General features: G+C 38.1%; 1 protein-coding gene across 1 annotated transcript in view; it reads left to right on the top strand.

Annotated features, from left to right (window-relative positions):
* LOC124161453 overlaps positions 1–21,229 on the top strand; it is a 155,697-nt gene that overhangs the window by 6,666 nt on the left and 127,802 nt on the right. The window contains exons 2-6 of the mRNA XM_046537776.1: positions 2,002–2,225; positions 16,499–16,601; positions 18,097–18,172; positions 19,433–19,574; positions 20,049–20,204. Of these exons, the coding sequence (XP_046393732.1) occupies positions 2,002–2,225; positions 16,499–16,601; positions 18,097–18,172; positions 19,433–19,574; positions 20,049–20,204 (701 nt within the window). The remainder of the gene's footprint in view (positions 1–2,001; positions 2,226–16,498; positions 16,602–18,096; positions 18,173–19,432; positions 19,575–20,048; positions 20,205–21,229) is intronic.

Here is a 21,229-nt window from a genome sequence, read left to right as displayed (position 1 = left end):
TCCTTTTGGTTTCGCACGCCCCCTTCTGGTGTTGGCGTTTTCCTGCAGTGGGTCTTTTCCTATAAGGACGGAAGTCGATATCCTTTAGGTTTTTCCCGCGTTTGTTCTCATCTTTGCGCACTTGGTATGTGCAACACTGTTCGACATATGGACCGACGCGGAGTCAATCCCGGAAGATCTAAATCTTCAATCACTGTGCGGGTGCTGTGACGCAGCTCTCCATTCCGCTCTCCCACCTGCCACCCTTTCCACAGTGACGTATTTATTCTCTATTACGTCCTTAATAATATAATCTGTGTATCCCATGTAATTCATTCGGGGCCATTCATCCATCCATTAACCTTCATCCCACCCTCCTGTCCTTCCACGATTGTTTTCATAATGCGTCTCCTAATGTGCAGGCTATCTAAGCTCTCCTCTCTTCTCCTTCAGGTTTTTAGAAGACTTCTCTTTTCTCCCACTCATCTAAGCACTTCTTCATTACTTGCTCTTTCGATCCATCGCTCTTCTTCGTCACCACATTTCGAATTCTTCCACTTTTAACTTCTCTGCACCTGTCAGCGACCAAGCCTCGCTCCCCTGAAGAAACATACTCAATGATGAATTGTTTCTTCAGTTTTATTTTCTGTTCGAAGTAGATTGTTTTTTTTAAAAAGCCCTCTTCTCATGTGATATTCTACTATTTCGTTCTGTCTTCGTCCATCGCTTGTTATACGGCTTCAACTTCGGTTTCAGCTATAAACAAAAATTTCCACCTTCTTCAACTTTTAGATAGCGAAATATTAATATAAAAAAATCGGCGGATACATTTGTCAGCCTTCCGTTTTCCTTCACCCACCTTCAATCTATCGATGTAATGTTTTTGGCAGAGTCATTTTACCTAGATGCTATCAAAATGTGCGAAGCATTTGCATTTCCTGGGCATTGAGCGTAGGCGTGTGTAGCATTTTTTCGCGAGGGTTTTAAGAGTGCTGTTGAGCTTAAAATTATATCCTTAATTTTAATTCTTCATAGCCTCTTCCTTTTTCTCATCTAGGATACTAAAAATTAAAGATTACTCTTTATATTACGGTGGACCTACGGTTTACGATATTTATCCGTTCCGGAGACAGATCGTGAAGCGAATTCCATCCTTATCGGCCTTATTTTCGGATGAGAAATGGATTAAAGAGGATCATCGTACTTTCAATGTATTTATGTTTGAAAAAACGTTCGGTAAACAAAAAAAGATGTGGCATTGCATAAGTCGTGACATATTTTGCGAGGTGAAACAAAAGCGGCGAAAAATGAAATATTTAAAAGTGTGCTCAGACCGCAGTCCGCATTCATTAGATCGTAAAACGAGGCCATACTGTACATTGTTTGGGTTTCCAAAGCTAAATTTTGTCTTCTTGGAGATCGCGCGAGTGTGGATTCGCAATAAGGACGCACACTGAAGCTCCAATGGTCGATTTTTGTTTTCATTTCAAAGACATTTTCACTTGTGTAAAACCAACGCCACAGAGCAGTGACAAGATTAGTGTTTGACCTGAGAACACATTTTATCGCTACATCTCATCACTAATCTCACCACTCCTCGATGTACTCTTTTCCTTTCAGCTATCAGTCCCACTTCATAAGGGATTCAGGTTAATATAGCCATGGATCAACTCTGTATGCCCTGAAAAAATTCCAAGAGGATTGCGTAAATTTTAAGCGAGTAATGGGTCACCAAAAACACAGCTCATATGGGAGAGATGCGTCATAATACTGTTTTTTTAATGTTTTGTCAAACGGCGTAGTCAATTCTTTCGTTGAAAAAGTGGTAATGGAGCGAATACACACGGCTAGTTTGCAAACTGAAGCGCTGACCTTGTGCCGGTGTTATTTTTCCAACTCGCTCATCGTCACGTAATCAATTATGAGATTCATGGTCAGCACTGTCAACTTGCCCAATCCGCGCGGTCACTTAAACCAAGGCTCAGAGATGAGTCGCACGAGGAAGTTGGGGTTTTCCCCAAGTGGGAGGGGGTGCTGCTGCGAACGGAGGGGAGGGTGGTCCATCTTCCTCTCCGCTGGTGGGGTCAGTCACTCGCTCGTCTGCCGGGAGACTGGATGCTGCCGGCTGGAAGCGGTTGGGTCAACACACGCACGTGATATTCTTCAAGAAAGCCGTCGCCGGGGGAGAAGACCTCGTGAGTACGCAGCAAGAGGGCGTTTTTCATTACTTCTCGCACTCCTTCAAGGTAAACTATCTGACCGTCCATTCAAGGAGGTAGTTTCATACAGACACATTTTTCTCGGAAAAGCAGGATCATGGATGATCAGGCGTTGATAGCCAGTCAACCAAACATCTGCTGGTTCTAGTGAATACGCTAGGCAAGCGCTGCAAGGAATATGGCATGAGAATTAATCACATGGAAGCCAAAGTAATGCAGTTTTGTAAAGCATCGCGAGCTAGGAGTAGGGTAGAAAAAAATGAGGAGGCGTTCATGACCGGAACGGCATTTGTAAACGCGATTGTATTGTAAATAGGAAAGAGCTTTTTAGAGGATAGTGATGTAACTTGAGAGTTAAAGCAAAAGGCTAGTGAGGTGTGTGATCTGGAGTGAGGCGCTACACTGTGCGGAAGTATGGACACTTACGGAGGAGGATGAGAAAAGACTAGAGGCACTTGGGATATGGGTGTGGAGAGGAATGGAGAATGTGAAGTGGGCGGAGAGGAGGAGGAACGATGAAGTGCTGGATATGGTGGGTAAGGGCTGGGAGCTTCTAGTTACATAGGAGATACGAGGGTTCATTGAAAAGTAAAGTCTCCAACGATGCCATTTCCTTACTTTTCCTTTCACCTTACTTTTCACCCTCGTAGAATGTATGGATGGAGTTATTGCTCAGCGGGCAGGGGATGTCGGAAAGAGTGTAACAGGGGAGAATTTTGGGAAAACGAGGGAGAGGAAGGAAGAGAATAGGATTTTTAGATAAAACTTGCTTTCGCTCGAAGGGGGGAGCCCTGCCCCTCCAGACCCCTTCGGAAAAGGCCTGCCGCCTTTTCTGATCTCTCCGCCAGTTTTTACAATTAATGTTGAATCCTACGACGTGTCGCGACGCAACACCGTATCTCTCTCCGTTGTTGACAAAATGACTCACGGAATAGTGAATTTCACGATTTGGCCAAAATTAATAAAGCTCCGATCGGCCTGAAAGTTGACATTTCGACGTTTCACGTGGCCTGGATTCGAAAAATGACATTTCGGAACAATGAATTTTTTAACCGCCAAAACCCCCCAAAAATTAGAAGCATAGATCACTGTAATAAATGGAAAAATTAGTGTTTTGACAATATTTCCCTGGGTTTCATACGATTTTAGAGTGGGTCGATGTTATGACTTTTTGCCGTATCTCGTCTCGTTCACCCCAACCATATTTGTATGAACCGTCTGTTAGTCGATGTATCAATGGTTGGATGCGGGTTTTGTAGAGTAGAAATGAAAGAGAATTGGCCTTATTGTGAATTTAAGAGTGAAGTCAATCAAAGGAGGGGAGAATACTTCTTAAATACGCCATGTGTCCAAAACTTAAATATTAATAATCATTGATGATATTTGTACCATAATTGATGACAGAAGTGAGGTTGAATAGGCATATAAAAGGACATACATTGTGGATCACTAAATCCTTCTTCTCCAAATAAGAACTTATCCAAAAATTTATTTATTTAATTTCAGTTAAGGTATGTATTGTCGGCCTAGGTGGCGGCGGGGTAACGTCCTCGCCTGTCAAACAAGAGGTCGCGGGTTCGAGTCCCGCCTGGGTATGATTCCCCGGTCCAGGGTATGGTTTTTTGTGCACGCTTAATTGTTACATTTGTTGAATACTCAGTTGCTTGCAGACAGCTTTAATTTTCCAATAACTCCATAGACAGTCTGTTTACGAGTCTTGTATATTTTAGTACGATTCTATGGGTTTAACGAAGATTATTTGAGCTTTTTCCAATTGACGTTTACATTGAGCCGAACTTTTCCTGTTTGTAGAAAAGTGTTGCCATGAAAAACTAGAGAAACATGGGTAGTAAAATGAATTTCCTTAAATATAATCCACGGGATGTCTTATTCATTTGGTCGCCAATCGACGAGGCACTAATATGAGGGCATATTTCGCAATTTTCTTGAGAATGACCCAAACTTCGTTTTGCAGACCAACCCTTTTACAAGACTTACATAAAACTTGGATTTAACGAGAAAATTCGTAAGCTTGTGCGTTGATTATATGCGCTGTGAGGGATTTTGGGGAAGAAGAAGTTGGGAAATGTGCGAGGTTATTGGGGAGGCATAACTGTGGGCCAAAAATGTTTACCAATGAATCGAATAGCGCCGCTTATCCTCGAGGGAAAAGTTTTACTTTCCTTATTATTGTATTTTCAATGAGGCTGTGCTCATAGTGATCGAACAATAAAAAGAATTCTAGTCACAATAACTAGAATTCTGATTATACGAGCACTTTTCGTTCTTTACAGCATAGTGTGGAAAATATGAACCAACAAGATTCATGGCTACAATAGGGTAGTTTCCTTCATCAAAGAAAACGAAAGACAGTGATTGCGATTCGTAACCCACAATTAGTGTATTCATAATATACAAATTATTTGGTTTTAGAAATCCCAGTTTAGGGGAATGGCAGTGTTAAATTTTAACCTCATTTGAAAAAGGCCAGATTGGTGCCCTTGCGATGCCACTCAACGTGACGTCACAGGGACCTAGTTTCTATGCGAGTAAATAGGATCTTTACATCGTCTGAGATTATCAATGCATGCATGAGGCGCAGAGCTCAGGGAAACATGTCTTAATAATCACCTATTAGAACTGGCGAAGGTCGGAAAGTTTTTTTTTGTTTGATAAGGTATTAATAATCCTTATTTAAGCCAAGCGCTACCAGCTAGCAGGGAACTCTGCTACCTGGTAGCATCCTGCGTCTTATCAGCGCTCAAAGCTTCGACCCAAGGCCACCTCACTTGCGGCAGCGGGAACCAGAACGACGTCACACGGAGTTTTCCCAGCATTCATGATGATAACCAACAAGATTCATGGCTACAATTACTACGCCCTGTTAAATACTATATGGCAGTTTTTTTTTATTTTCGGATCACGGCGAAGTTAAAATTTTTACCTTCGGGCTGAAAGTGTTTAGGAGGTTGATTCATGACCTCGCGATTCAAACAAAATAATTTTTTCGCATGCATAATTTAGCAGCAGGCCGCCCGGCGTTTCTCGGGAAGGATAGCACATAGAGGCGCGGGGAGCTTGGAACTTGGAATTCATGGTTGCATAGCAGGGTTTTTATATTATCTCTTCGAGCTTGTCAAGAGGTATGCCTAATCGGAAGGATGTTCATCAGCAAAACTTGTATGACGTGACGTAACAAACGGTGTGAGAAAACGACGCAAAGAACGCGTCGGACGCAATCAAAAGTAGCGCTTCGGTGTACGTGAACATGAAATGCACCTACATATTAACTTTGGTCACAATCCGTCCAACCGTATTAATACTCGTAGCGTACAGACAAACAGACATCATCTTTCATACATATAGATGAAAGTTATCATCGACAAAAGCCGTTTAGGTTAAATAGCCATCTGAAGGGTCATAGAATGAGGATCGCTAAATATTTTATTCTTCAAAGAATAAGATAACTTAGTTTTGCAACGCTCCCTGGTTTTGATTTTTTAAGTAATACATTAACAGAAAAAAATTGCCATTGGACAAATTTTTTACGTAATAATTGAATAGCCATTAAGCCGTTGTCGGTAAAAAATTAACCCGGCAGCCGCCGCACAAATTCCAGTAATTATGGACTGGGTCTGACAATACGAGCTGGGATTTTGGTAATCATAATCATGATTCCCGTTATTCTACAAAAGAGGGTTTTAACCAGGATCAGTCTGGTAGTTTTCAGTGTACTTTTCTCCGTGAAATAATGTACAGTGGCTACCTTACAGGGTATTGTTACTACCATTGGGTTCTTTTATAGAAAGTAATAGAGTAAAAAAAAAGTAGGGGATGACGGTAATATTTACATAACCTTAATTTCTTCACTTCGGGCTATACATGGCATGAAAAAAGTTTTTCTTTCCCTAAAACTATTCTCTGATTCTGATTCATTCATTCATATTATTGAGACTCTAATATTGGCTTATTGCATCTCTAATTTTCCCCTTACACCATGGCAGTCTTTCACCTCCCTAAGGCTTTTTTCCCCGTACCTATCTTTCTTCACCTGCACATGGCACTCATGGGCGGTCTGGGAAGGTTGGGGGCCTTCGGCTGAGGCGCATGATGGCCCCCCCCCCCTTACCGAGGTATTCGGGGGTCCTTCCCCGGAAAATTTTACGAAATTCCATTCCCAAAAACGTAGTTTGACGCTATTCTGGCTCATAAAAAATAGATTAAAGTTAATCAAAAATTGAAATCTCGTAAGAAAAAATACGATGAAAAGTGATAATTTCACAGCTTATAAAAGTTTATGATGTATTACGGTTCTAATGTCTATTTAGTGAATTTATTCCTTGAAATTACCCTGAAATCTTAAAAAAAATAAACTAATCAAAATAACATTTTCGAATAACCCTATCCAAAAAGCATCAGGTTTTATTTTCTCCTGACATCTTCATTTTATTTATTTGTTATATAAAACTTTACACTGAGCGTGCTATGAATAAAACAGCTAACGAAAACGTAGAATTTTATAATTGAAAAAAAAACTTTGGTTCAATTGAATTCAGAAATTACTTGACTAATCTGAGCCTTTATTTATTACACCTTTCACATACGTTTCACGATAGACGAGAGAGTGAATTGGGGGCCCCTAAGCTCGGGGCCCCGGGCGATTGCCGACCTGCCGACCTGGCCAGACCGCCCCTGTACGTACTTGTCCCTTGCTCTTTCTCTGAGGACTTATCAATCGATTGTAATGTTTTACTCATAATTTCTCTCACTGGCACACAGTGATTCATAGTTACATTTCCTCTCCTCAGTAGCGGAGACAGATAAAACTCAAGGGTGGGGGCGCAAAAGATATCTTGTACTACCTGTACTTTTATCGTAAAAAATAATCAAGTCACACGCCAAGTTTCATAAATTATGATTTAAATTGATAATTCACATACGCAAGACAATGCCATCTTTTGGCTTAAAAAAAGTTGCATTAGGGTAGTTACCTTCATCAAAGAAAACCAAAGGCATTGATTGCGACTCCTTACCCACCATTAGTGTATTCATAATATACAACTTATTTGGTTTTAGAAATACCGGTTTAGACGAATGGCAACGGTCAATTTTAACCGCATTTGAAAAAGGCCAGATTGGCGCCCATGCGATGCCACTCCACGTGACGTCACAGAGACCTAGTTTCTATACGAGTAGATAGGAGTTTTACATCGTCTGAGATTACCAAGGCACAGACTTCAGGGAAAAATCTCTTGATAACCACCTATTAAAACTGTCTATCGTCGGAAAGTTTCCTTCGTTTGATAAGGTATTAATAATCCTTATTTAAGCCAAGCGCTACCTGCTGGAAGGGTACTCTGCTACCTGCTAGCAGCCTGCATTGCAGCGGGGCACAATATCCTCGCCCCAAGGTCACCTCACACGACGAAAGCGGGTTCCAGAAAGACGTCACACGGACTTTTCCCTGCATTTTCCCTACTTTGCCGTCGTGTTTTCGCGCGCTTGAAAATATTCACTTTTCGTATAATCGCGAAAAATAGGTATTGTCATTCAGAAATCAAAGAGCGTGAAATGCGTACTCCAGGAGTAATAATCTTTCGATTTCAGCAATGAAAAAATAATAGGAAACCACCCTATTGTGGTTCTCCAATGTTCGGCAATGCGGGCGTCCCCGAAAGGGGGGTGGGGCGTCCCCTGTTCCCCCTTCTGTACCCCCCCCCCTGCTTTTCCTGTTCTTCCATATCCCTCCTCATTTCTCACCCAATTATTCCATTTTATCTCCTCATCCACCTCTAGCTGGAGATCTCGAATACCTCTATGCTTTTCAAATCACTTTTCCAAGATTCTGATTGAAAAGCATGAAAGATGCTTTGTTACCATCTCACCCTGCTTCATATGCGTGAACTAATAGTAGTACTTGGGGATACAGTCAAATTTCGTCCAATCAAGTGCCTTTTTGATTGGGATACGTTTTTGACTCATAGTACGGGACTGTGGAGAGCGAGAGGGCATTTCCAACCTTGCGCTTTGATCGAATTACACGCATTACACCGCATCCGGGTAGAAAGACGCCAGCATTATTTAGTCAGTGATAATGTGAGCCCAGATAAGTTTGCAGAAAGTTTGTGCTGGATAGGAGAAGACCAGAAAAGTGACTTCATTCCTAAAATCCCTTCTCTAAATTTGGTTCAAGCTATAACTCGTGCCAATCTTTTATATTATTTCTATTGTATAGATACCTTTTTCTCAACTTATACGCAACCAAACTCTACAAATGAGGTACCAATATGCACAGAATTTATCAGAGAACATGCGACGGCATATCTTACTTCCTAAATATTGCAATGTTTCCTAAATTTGGTTTTTAAATAATAAAAAAAAAACAAAAACCGGTCAATTTCCTGACATTAACGGTGCACAAACTGATACATTTGTTCATTTTTAACAATATCTCGCATTCTTTAAATAACTTTTATCAAAATGCGGCTGATTCCACATTCAAGTCTCTTGTTGATACGTGAGTATGAGTCATCATGTGCGTTTAACAGAGGATTGTGTAATTACTTCCAATGTTGTGTTTAAATAAGTCCTCTGACCTCAATTTGTACATGAACATTCTAATTAAATTTGTATATAAGACCCTGCCTTTTTCTTCTACATTTTAAAATTAGAAACGCGCCTATCCCTCTGTGGACCTGCATTGAAAAGAGCGGGGGAAGCCCGCTGGGAGCGGGCGCAGCACGCTCGTCTAGATTTATTTCACATGCTAAAAAGAGGAGATTCAGGTGTGATGAATTAAGTGCTTTGTTCTCACGTCTCCTCTCCTGAGTTCACGAATATTACAAAAGAGGATATTCAATGCGTCCTCTAGATTCGCAGTTATTGTAGGGGAAGAAAGAATTCCCATACTAATCCGTTCGGCACAATACTTCTCTTAATTTTTCGTTTCTGTTGGATCTGGAAACATTGGGGTTCTAATATGATATTCTTAGTTTCTCTCTGAAATACATCTGCCCTCGATTGCCTGACCTAAGCCTATCGCGCAGCCTCCGAATCTTAATTGGCTACCAGCATAATTCGTTTATGATACCTATTCCTTACGCGTAGCTTTACTTTTTACGTAGCTCCATTATTATTTGTTGAAACCGAGTAATTTGGGAGTTGAAAGTATTTGAAATTGAAGCATTAAAGCTTAATTATTCCGTGAAATTTTCTTTTTTTAAATAAAACATGCTTGCTGTGCGATATTTATTACTGTAAGTTTGTTTTTTATTTCTTCCTTTTATGGCGTGGTAGTCTCTTCTTGCCGAAGCTATGATCACGTTTTTATTCGTATACATTTATGGGATTACGTCACTCAAGCGCCTCCCTCTCGAGCGGTTGACCTAGTGACCAGAGATAATCTGGATATTGAACGTTGGTGAATTATTAGTTTTCTTTCGTGGGAATCATCAAGATTCTGTGTGTGTCATTAGGGAAATTTTCAATCCTCAGGCGCTGCATAATCATTGAAAAATCCTCATGATTTGAGTCGTAACAAGGTACACAGACATTATCTTTATGACAATGAGTATCCATGTCTCCGAATCTAGTTGACTTAAAGGGATGAAAATTGATCGCAAGCCAATAAGAATAGTGATTAAATGATTTTGATATCGCGCTGTAGTTGAAGTAAAAGAAGATTACGTCAAGTCTTCACCGTCGAGCGAACAGTGAGCGTCACAAAGCTTATGGCGAATAGCGTAGTTTCCTATTATTTTTTATATTTCCTAAATCGAAAGATTATTACTCCTGGAGTACGTATTTCACGCTTTTAGATTTTTAAATGACTATATCTATTTTTAGCGATTAAATGAAAAGTGAAAAATTTCAAGCGCGCGAAAACGCGACGGCTAAGTATGAATGCTGGGAAAACTCCGTGTGACGTCGTTCTGGTTCCCGGTGCCGCAAGTGAGGTGACCTTGGGGCGAGGTTTTGAGCGCTGATACGACGCAATTTGCTAGCAGGTAGGGCTTGGCTCAAATAAGAATTATTAATACCTTATCAAACGAAGGAAACTTTCCAACCTTAGGCAGTTTTAATAGGTGATTATTAAGACATGTTTCCCTGAGCTCTGTGCCTCATGCATGCATTGGTAATCTCAGACGATGTAAAACTCCTATCTACTCGTATAGAAACTAGGTCCCTGTGACGTGACGCGGAGTGGCATCGCATGGGCGCCAATCTGGCACTTTTTCAAATGCATTTAAAATTGACCATTGCCATTCGTCTAAACTGGGATTTCTAACACCAAATAATTTGTATATTATGAATACTCTAATGGTGGGTAAGGAATCGCAATCAATGCATTACGTTTTCTTTGATGAAGGAAACTACCCTATTCGTTTTTTCCAAACAATGTCTTCGGAGCGCTTCTCGGCGCAAGGTGTGATTTTTTTTTGAGGGTTTGGGAAAATACGAGGGAGCCATAAATTTGGCGAAGGTAAACATGTCGAATTGGGCGGCAAGGGTCCGCAGAACCATTGAGGCCCTTTCGACCGGGGCTCAAATGAAGCAATGAATAGAGGAGTCATCAGTCCGGGCGCATTCACTTTATCCCCGAAGGTAAAAATTTTAACTCTGCCGTAATCTGAATTAAAAAATGTTTTCATCGTTTAGTATTAAAAACTCAGGTGGATTTGGAGGGACACCGACCCCTGCCCCCCCCGATCGCTTAAAAAATGGTTAAGATTTTTAATACGGTTAATATTGCGTTCGTTTTGTTTTATATATTACGAAGCATCAATCAATTAATCTAATATTAATAACTTTAATATCATGTTAGAACGTAGGTTTCCGCGGCGATGGTTTGATCTCTGCATTTCTTCAGGGTTTTCCACAAACAAGCTGACGCGGAAGAAAACCCTGAATAAATACAGAGATCAACTTTAATATCAAAATAAAGAGAATATTTCGCGTAGTGATTGTTGTTACACGTTGTTTGGAATCTCAAATATAAGAAGATCTTTTGCCTGTCAGGCCCTTGTGCACAAAGGGCGTGAACAGGATCAAAAATAAGGAGGGGGGGGGGGCAAGCCATGGTCGTTCAAGTTGTAACATTTTAACATAGAAGAGGGGAATGAAACCAACATTTTAAGAAAATTATAACAGCACTTTATTAGTTTTTGAAAATATTTGCTCGGAAAAAATTAATTTAGCTTCTTGTATTATATTAATGTCATTTTTCGTGGGTTTTAAGAAAATTCGTTGAAAACTTTTTATTACAGTTCTTATTTTCCTAAAAACGTATGCGATTCTTGTTTCTTGGGGGGGGGGGGAGGGGGGGCAGCTGCCCTCTCCTACGCCATGGGTACGCCCTTTGCTTGTGTTCCCCCTTAGAACTTTCACATTTTATCAAAAGTGGTCGAAATAAATCGTCATGACAAGAAATACTTCAATTTTCTAAATTATATTTCTATTATAAGAATTTTCCATCAACTATTGATGACGCTCTGTTCCAAGGGAACTAAAAAGCTGCGGCTCAGTTTTCTACGTAAATCACTCGCGGTAACATTTTGATGCCTGTTTTTCAAACCATTACACATTATAAATTTCGTGGATTAATTTATTAGTTGACAGGTTGCAAATTTAGGATTTTTTTTAGTTTTCGGTGTAGAATTTTTTTTTATTTTTCTTACATATCTATTATGCCTTTTTATTAAAATATTTTATGTAAACGATGATTCATTTTACCGATCTCTGCTGAGATAAAGCAGGTTTACTTCCTCGTTTCTTTATATTCATGCAAAATGCCTCGGTAGAGTTAACAGGTGAATGATACATTTTCGTACTTCCGGGAGGGAACACCCAGTGCGCGCATCAAGTTACAGGGTTGTTGTCTGACTAATGGTGCTATTTGAGTGCAAAAGTTCAGTTGGTAACGGAAATAATGTGTTTAGTAATGAACATGTGTCCCATTTGTACCAGCTTCGTACATTCCGAAGAGTGGGCCTAATCCACACGTCTCCCGACACGCACTTGAGAACTGGCTATGTATGTAAGCCGCCGTAGGGCGGTATCCTATTATTTTTTTATTGCCTAAATCGAAAGATTATTACTCCTATAGTACGCATATCATACTTTCAGAGTTTTTAATGACGATATCTATTTATCGCGATTAATTGAAAAGTGAAAATTTTCAAGCGCGCGAAAACGCGACGGCTAAGTATGAAGGCCGGGAAAAGCCCTTGTGACGTCATTCTGGATCCCGCTTTCGTCGTGTGAGGTGACCTTGGGCCGAGGATATTGTGCGCCGCTGCAATGCTGGTTGCTAGCAGGTAGCAGAGTACCCTGCTAGAAGGTAGCGCTTGGCTTAAATAAGGATTATTAATACCTTATCAAACGAAGGAAACTTTCCGACCATAGACAGCTTTAATAGGTGATTATTAAGAATTGTTTCCTTGAAGTACGTGCCTTGGTAATCTCAGACGATGTAAAACTCCTATCTACTCGTATAGAAACTAGGTCCCTGTGACATCACGTGGGGCGGCCTCGCATGGGCGCCAATCTGGCCTTTTTAAATGCAGTTAAAATTGACTATTAACATTCGTCTAAACTGGGAATTCTAAAACCAAATAATTTGTATATTGTGAATACACTAATGGTGGGCAAAGAGTCGCAATCAATGCCTCTCGTTTTCTTTGATGAAGGAAACCACCCTATTGGGGACATACGTTGGAAAAATATGCTCAAAAGACCCCGACCCAAGGACGAAATCAAGGACTCCTTCGAGTGAAAGAGGGAACGCGTCTATTGTTCGCAGGGGAAGAGCAAGGCCATGGTCCTTTTATAGTGAGTGGTTTCTCAAGCAAGGCCATCGAACCCCAACTCCCATTCTTTCCGGCAAGGGGTCTTTCCTCCTCCATTTAGGGATTCCACCTGGCTGGCGAAGTTTACTTACCTCGAAGTTTGCATGGCTTACAGAGTTTATAAGCAAAAATAGCCAAAGAATATTGTAATACAACCTTTCTAAAATAACAAAAGTAATTCTGGCAGTGCTGCACCATATAGTTTCTTATTTAAATGGCGCATATGCATAAAATTCAATAACTGCAATGTTGCAAGGGAAGAAATTTAGCCAAATTTTTAAAATATTTTTACAAAATATTATATTTATATTTACTTATGTTTTTAAAAAATATTTTCGCAACTTCTTATGTCTATCCTGTCTTTCGAAACATTATGCGTGGAAATCATTTAAATTCTACTTTTTAAATTATTTATTTATTTATAAAATCATTTCTTAATGAGGATTGTATAAGGTTCCCTGCTGCTGCGGCAGAAGCAACGTGGGACAGAGCAAGCGATCTATCTGTATATAGGGATAAGAGCACGAAAGAGCGATGCAGCTTCATAAATAGGACCCATTAGTGGTCACTGAATGTTACGCAGTTGCGAAGGCAGGGGGGGGGGGGGGTCCGAGGGGTCAGGACCCCCCGAAATATGATAAAATAGTTATTTTCCTTCATAAAAGAGAACAAAATATAAAAAATCATGAATTAACAAAAAAAAAATTTAACAAATTAAGTTTTTTCGATTATTAAAAGTGTTTACATTAGTTTAAAACCCATTACTTAGTGCCCGGTTTTTCAAAAATTTTCCCCCCTGGTTTTGGACCCCCACCTGAATGAAATTCCTGGCTACGTCACTGACATTACGCATCCTGCCCTGGGCATAAAATAATGTTCAACCGTAAGCGGATGTTGGCGAAGACGAAATATTACCATCCACGCCGATTACGCGAAGCCATCACAATAGCAAAGGCCAAACAATTTCAATAGGGAGGATGGTTACAACCTGAACCGGGTATCGAAAGGGTTCCTGGCTCATTCTAATGCCTAATCCTGCTTCAGCACAAAATTCAAATCGGGCCTACTATATATATATGACAATATATAGGACATATATATATATGTATATATATATATGTCCTATATATATATATGATACATATATATATGTCCTATATAGGACAATGGACACTATATAACATCGAGACGAGAACGTTGCCCTCATTCTCTTCGTAACGTTGAGAGAAAATGATTTCCACACAGCATTTCCATAGAGGAAAATATAAGATTTACTTATGCCGTAATAAAAGTACATATATGTAATACTTATTTTCAATCAAAGAAAAATTAAATCACTTAATCGAAAAAATTTTGGCTAAAAATTCAACAGATTATTTGGATGAAACCCTTGCATGAGGTTATCATTGCAGAAAAAAAAAGAATTTGTGTGTTGCCGTTTGCCTACTTTACACAAGGATGATGCTGGAAGAACTACCTATGGAATAATTTAATCAATGAAAAATTGGAATATTACTAGCATATGTTGTGCTAATTAATCATATTACAATTTCATATCTACCTATTTTTCAACATGATTGATTTGCTTTGCTTTAACTAGAATTGATAGTGATTCCATTGTTGCTGGCTCAACTTCGTGTAATTATGGCATGATTATGGGAGTAATAACTTCACAGTGTTTTCTCACGCAGCCAGTGACGTCATGGCAAAATTAGCAGTGCCGGAACGCAATTCCCTTAACTTTTTTTTAGAAGTAAAATATTACTCTGTTTTTTGTTCTTTTATTGCAAGTTATTATTTACATTTTATTACAAAAATTTTTGTTTTGATTGCGAATTTAAATATTAGAAATTTTGAGGCAGCAAAATTGATAATAGTGTTAATTGAATATTATTATGTCTTTTGTTAACCAGTGCCGTAACAGCATTGAGGCATGTTCAGGCACCATGAAACCACTATGAGCACAGCATTTATTTACTGAAAAGGTTTAAACACTTACTTTGACCATTGATGGGAAAAGTATTGAAAAAAATGTAATCCTGCTCAATTACTGTCAAAATTGAAATTATATAATTACAATAACCAATTAGTCTGTGAAAAAGAAATTGTTGGATTACTATAACAATTACTTAAACTTTTAATTTTCTCCTGTACCTACCTACTCCCATGAAAACCAGCCTTAATTATTATTTAATGTGGGAGCATAAAATAATAATTTAATTGTTTAATTTAGGCACTTTAGTTATAAATAAATAATTTGCACCAAAAATGTACACCTGTGGATAAAATTAACGTAGCTGGAACTAGGTACCTTCCGTACAGCATGCAGGGAATTAAACTTTTCACTTTTCATCACTAAAATGTAAGAATCACTAGCAAGAGCTTTTAATTAGATTACAAGCACAAATTACCTTTTTTAAATGTCTCAATCACAAGTAAAATTAATGTAAGATGTAATAATTGATTGTAATTCAATTATTACCACTTCATAAATTCACATCACTGACTATGAAAATGTCAAGAATGAAACTCCAAAATTTTTTTGAAGTGAGAGCACATTTATACAAGTTCACAGGGGCTAAATGAAAGAGGGAGTGAAACTATATGGTCATCCAAGTTGCCAAAGGCAACGTAAGGTAAAGGTGTTGCCCCCACTTCATATGAAAATAATGTTGCACTCCTAATCTGGGAGTGATCATTTTATTCGAGGGATATCAACTATTTTTTCTAAGAATTCCCACTCCCCATTCTGTAATCAGAGGTTTTGGCTAACTTTTTAATAGATTTTCAAAATTATATGCAATCCCTAGAAACTCTAATCTGGTATTGAACGCTGTGGAAAATTTTGTACGAAGAATATGACATAATCCCCCACCCCATTACTATATCAAACAGAGTTTAGGAATGATTTTTTTACCAATTAAAAGATCCAGGGGAACAACAATGGTGGCCAGTTTGTGGGATTAACCCCCTCCCCCCACCCAAGAACGAGAGATTACCTCCCCCTACTCCAAGAATTTACTGAGCTTTTCTTTTTCGGTCACCCTTAGAGGGAGGGGTCATGAAGAAATGTTTGCACATTGTCATGGTTATTAGCTTAGTATTTTGATGGAGTGATAATATTTGATATTATTTACAGATTTTTTTGAATAAGTGGCCCAATAATATTAGTTTTTTTTTAGATTTAATGATAACAAGTACGGTATATCTCTGAATGTAGCCCCCCTCTGAATATAGTCCCCAACTTTACTTTTACCGTGGGCATTTTTGGAAAAAAAGGGGGAGACTATATTCAGATAAATATGGTATTAGTACTATGCTCATCCAAATCAGCACTACCTACTTCGTATAATTAGGGATCTAATATTTATGATATTAGAGTAAAAGGATTATGTTAACGTAATTCATGCTATCCCTTGATTATACTATGGCTGTTTATTGTATCTTTTACAGATATATATAGAGTGGAAAATGATGGAACTGGAAAAATTTTCTTCCAAGAGATGTACCAGAATATTATTGTCAATCTTCTTATGTCTTCATGCTGCAGTGGAAGGTATGCATTATTAATTCAATGTATATTTAATGTCCCAGATAGCACAAAGTAAGTGAGTTAACCGTTTCTTATGGTTTTCTTACGGAAAAAATTGATAAGCAGCTTATCGTAAGCTAAGGGACTTATATAAGGCAAGGGTAAGACGTTAGGGACGTTTAGGTAAGGAATGCCGTCAAATATCCTCAGGCAATGTAAGTCACTTCTGTTGGAGCGCCAAAGGCGGCTGAACAGCGTACTACACAAGCTACGCGGCTCATCTTGACATGAATTTAAAGGCTATTGGGGAAATTTAGCGAGTTTTTAGAAGGGCTGAACAACTGATAACAGATTTTCCCGTAAATAGAAAAAAATTAATAACTGCAAGCAACCGGCTAGTGAAGATATAAAGCATAGTACAAGTACTCTATCCATGCGGCGGAAAGAAAAAAAAGTAACGTCAGGATGGATCGGAACGTGCGACCCTCGGAACCGAAGTACTACACGCTAACCACTACACCACGGCAGTTGTTGAGAACAGGTGGCGTAGTTACTAATTAAATATCCAATTATGTAAAAAAAACTTGTTTGGCATGTGCATGAAAAACTGAATTTATTCAAGGTCCATACATTTTAACATTTATGAATTTTCAATTATGGTTTGATAACCCGACGACTACAATACGTATATTAGATGTTCCTTCCGGCATTTTTATATTATTCTACGTTGGTATTCTTGTGAAATTGTGTTTTTCTTACGACCTTCGTTAAGCTATCAGTTCATAAATGTGAATGATTTTCAAATTATGGCGGTATGATGTTATTTCTCCTCATAATATAGATGCGCCAATAATAAAAACATTGTTTTAAAGCATAAAGGCCTCAATTAACACTCTGTAACGATGGGATAATAACAGCATCTACGGAAGTGCTGAAAGTTTGGCATCCATTTTGCCATTACTCTGGATGTTTGTCGCCCTGGCCGTAAGAAACCCATAACAAGCTTACTTGAGAAGCGACTTCCTTATTTCTTCCTTTCACCTTATCTCAATGACTTATAATGTGCTAGCTGGGGTGTATTCCCTTTTTTTGAATATTAAATGGATATTAGGAATTGTTGTTGGCTTTGTCTCTTGGAGCTTTATCAACATATGTATTAGTAAATTAGAATTGCTGGCAATTTTCCATAAATGCTTAAATTTTAATCCATGTCCGCTATAAATACATTTTGTATGAGGTGTCTTCTGGTCATCCCTGAAGATCTTACCTTTCCCTGAAGAAAGTACAAACTTTATTGTAAATCCTTGGGAAGTGAAATTTAACTATATTTGGAAAGCGGCCAGTCATTTTAACTTAATAATAATTTATTAAATGGATAAGACTACCTAAAGCTAACAAAAATTGATGAACATATTATGCACATTGATGTGAATGGACAAAATTGAACATGTTATATTGGGTGTGTTGTATTTCCAATGTTTTTCTCTTTGATGCTTTCTTTTTTCACTTTTCCCTCTAGATGGAAATGCATTCATCACAAATGAGAGGAAATCCCCACAATCATTGCCATACCTACATTCTGAAGCAGAGATTTCGTATGTATAACTGTAGCACAGTGCTGTAGTTGGGAAAAAAATTAAGGCGGTACTCACCAAAATCTGCCAACAGCTGAACACGTATTATACATCAGGCCGCGATTGAAATGTCAAACTGCAGGTCTTATACTAGTTCAAAGTTGTGCCACGAGATAACTCTGATCAAGTAAATGATCATTTCAGATTTTTTTTCTGAAATCCATTGGACAATTTACGGTAGGGCTATTTTTTACAGATTTAAAAAGGTAGTTTAATCGGTACGCTTGTAACGAGTTTGGATTTTAGGGGGTACACCGTACCGGTCCAACTGCAGCACTGCTGAAGAATGTTTTTAGCTATCATATTTATTTGAAAGGGCTTATTTCAAACCATTACCATAAGCGTTTTGTGTATTACTAAATCATTGTACCTTGATCAAAAATGCTTTCTGTTATGTTGCTCTGGGCAGTGGTGCAGCAATGGATAAACGCCCCCAGAGCTCGGAAATTTTTAAAAAGTTTAATCCATTTCACCATTGTGGATAAATAATTCTTATAGAATAGTGCAAGTATTAATAAAATATCTCTTAGAAAGCTGTAAAACTCACCATTTTGAACCATTTAATTTTATTAAATTTGGGGGAAGGCCCCCCCCCCCCCACTTCCCCCTATATTAGTTGCACCTAAAACCTAAATTCCTCGCTGTGCCCCTGGCTCTGGGTGTCTGGATATATAAGGCTCTTCCAGTAGGTTATTCTTATGAAAATGAACTGAAAAGGGCCAGCATTAAATTCACTTAATTTTAAACCTCAGATATCTTTTTTTTCTAGTGTGAGAATAGTTATTGATTTTACATAAATACTACAATGGAGGCTTCTCCAGTTGGCTTCTAGATATGTTGTCACTTGCCGTGAACTTAAATTGGTTAACAAAATCACCAAATAGGAATTATACTGTAATGAAGGCTGTTGACCAAAATTTATATTCATGATTATTTTTTATATTTTATATTTAGAAAACTTTTCAATGCCATTCCTTGTAAGTGTAAATATTTCTATTGATAGCTCTGTGTTCATCACTAAGCTGCAAATTTTTTTAAACTAATGAAAATACACGCAAAGTGGAAAAATAAATCAAGCTTTCACAGCAAGAACTGTGGCCTCCTCTATGACGTCTCTTTGATTTTTTTATTGACAAATTTTTCATTTGTTACTTACATTTTGAATACCCTGGAAACCACTGAAACTTCTTATGTTTAGTTATTTTTTCTGAAATTCCTCAGCTCTTTTCAGACCAACATGAAAGGTGTAGTTTCAGGCATCTTGCAGAAGTTGGAGAAAAATGCGAAAGAATTGATGAAAAATCGTTATAATTTTGATGGACCCATAAAAATACCAAGCTATTGGGAGGATTTGAGCTCAAAGGTAAGTAAGAACTTTCAACTTTGTACAAGTAACTGATGCCATATGGATCTCAAAAAGTGGGGAAGAGCACTTAGTCTAGCTTTGAGCTTTCAATCTGTGGATCATGGAAAGGCAACCTTAAATGGCATAGAATTTTCATAATTAAATTTCGATTTTTTTGGAATAGTCTTTCCTTAATGATTTTTTAATCAAAATTGATAAAAATAATAAAAATGTTACCTTTGGAAAGACATATTTTAATTTTCAATGTATAAATTGACTTTGTGTATAATTTGGTACACATGTCAACAAATATCATAATAAAGCATTGATACCATATTCAGTCAATGACTGAAGATATAAGCTTGTCATTTAAGGCCACATCACGAGTTAACCGCCTGATGCATGTTAATGAATTTTTATATTATGCTTAGTATTTTAGATTTCCATGCTCTTAAGTTATTTTCATATTATGGAAAATGGATTAATTTTAAGGCTTCCCCAGCTGAGAGATTGAATGGGGCAGTCTATTTCCGTGATGGCTGGGCCAAGGGTTTTCCCAACATCAGCCTTGTTGGTGTAAGCAACATGACATATGATGGATATACCATCAGAATCCTATCTGATGTCATTGTTTGGAAACATATGGTGGTAAGTAAATGTCGCCTTAAACAGACTCTCCCCATTTCTACTGCTCCATTCTCTATTTTTATTACATCAATATTGATTTAAAATTATCTGTAGATGCAAAATACAAAGTGTTTTCACAAAAATTTGTTCTAATGGTGCACTTTCCCTGTTTTGGGGCCAAGCGCAGACTTCATCTTACAGAGTTTTCCCAATTTACCTTTTCCCTACGTAGGCCGTGTTTTTCATGGCTTGAATTTTTCGACGCTTAACCCTCATACGGATTTGCTGCGCCTTAGCGGTGCTCGCGGTTTTAAAAGTGGTGTAAAAATTTTCTATTCCTATGGATCATTTTGAAATTTTCAGGTGTCTATTTATTCTGCTTTCTTCATCTACATATAAAATTTTGTTTGCATAGTGTCTATAGTTTACATTTTATTCGCCTCTACTGAAAAACTTTACGTCGTTGGATTTACGGCGCCGCTGTGGCACTCAGTATTTCCTCGTCGCTACGTCAGGGACTGCACTCTCAATGTTAATGTCAAAGCAATTATGTTTTGTATGAAATGCTATAATCTATTTATAATCATATTTTTTAATTTTTAAACTTTATAAACAAAATGAAATTGTTAAACAAAAGGAAAATATTACTATACCAATTTTGCTTTCTATTTTCGCTAATAATCATTATGTTTGCCTCGATATAATGCTCATTGACAAAACTTCATCTTTTTACAAGAATAATCCATAGAATCTCATGGCTAGCCAAAGTTGTTTTTCCTGGGCCTCCTACTTAGTTTTGCTTGGGCCGAGAATTTCCTCGTCCCTACGTCAGGGACTGCACTCTGAACGCTAATGTCGAAGCAATTATGTTTCGTATGAAACGCTATAATCTATTTATAATCCTATTATTTAATTTTTTTAAACTTATAAACCAAGTGAAATTGTTGAAAAAAAGGAAAATATTACAATACCAATTGTGCTTTCTCTTTTAGCTAAGAATCATTATGTTTGCCACGTTGTAATATTCATTGACAAAACTTCTTCTT

This window comes from Ischnura elegans, chromosome 6, assembly GCF_921293095.1.
Source record: "Ischnura elegans chromosome 6, ioIscEleg1.1, whole genome shotgun sequence".
NCBI lineage: Eukaryota > Metazoa > Arthropoda > Insecta > Odonata > Coenagrionidae > Ischnura > Ischnura elegans.
Note: the sequence above shows the minus strand (reverse complement) of the source record. Positions and strands in the feature narration are given on the sequence as shown.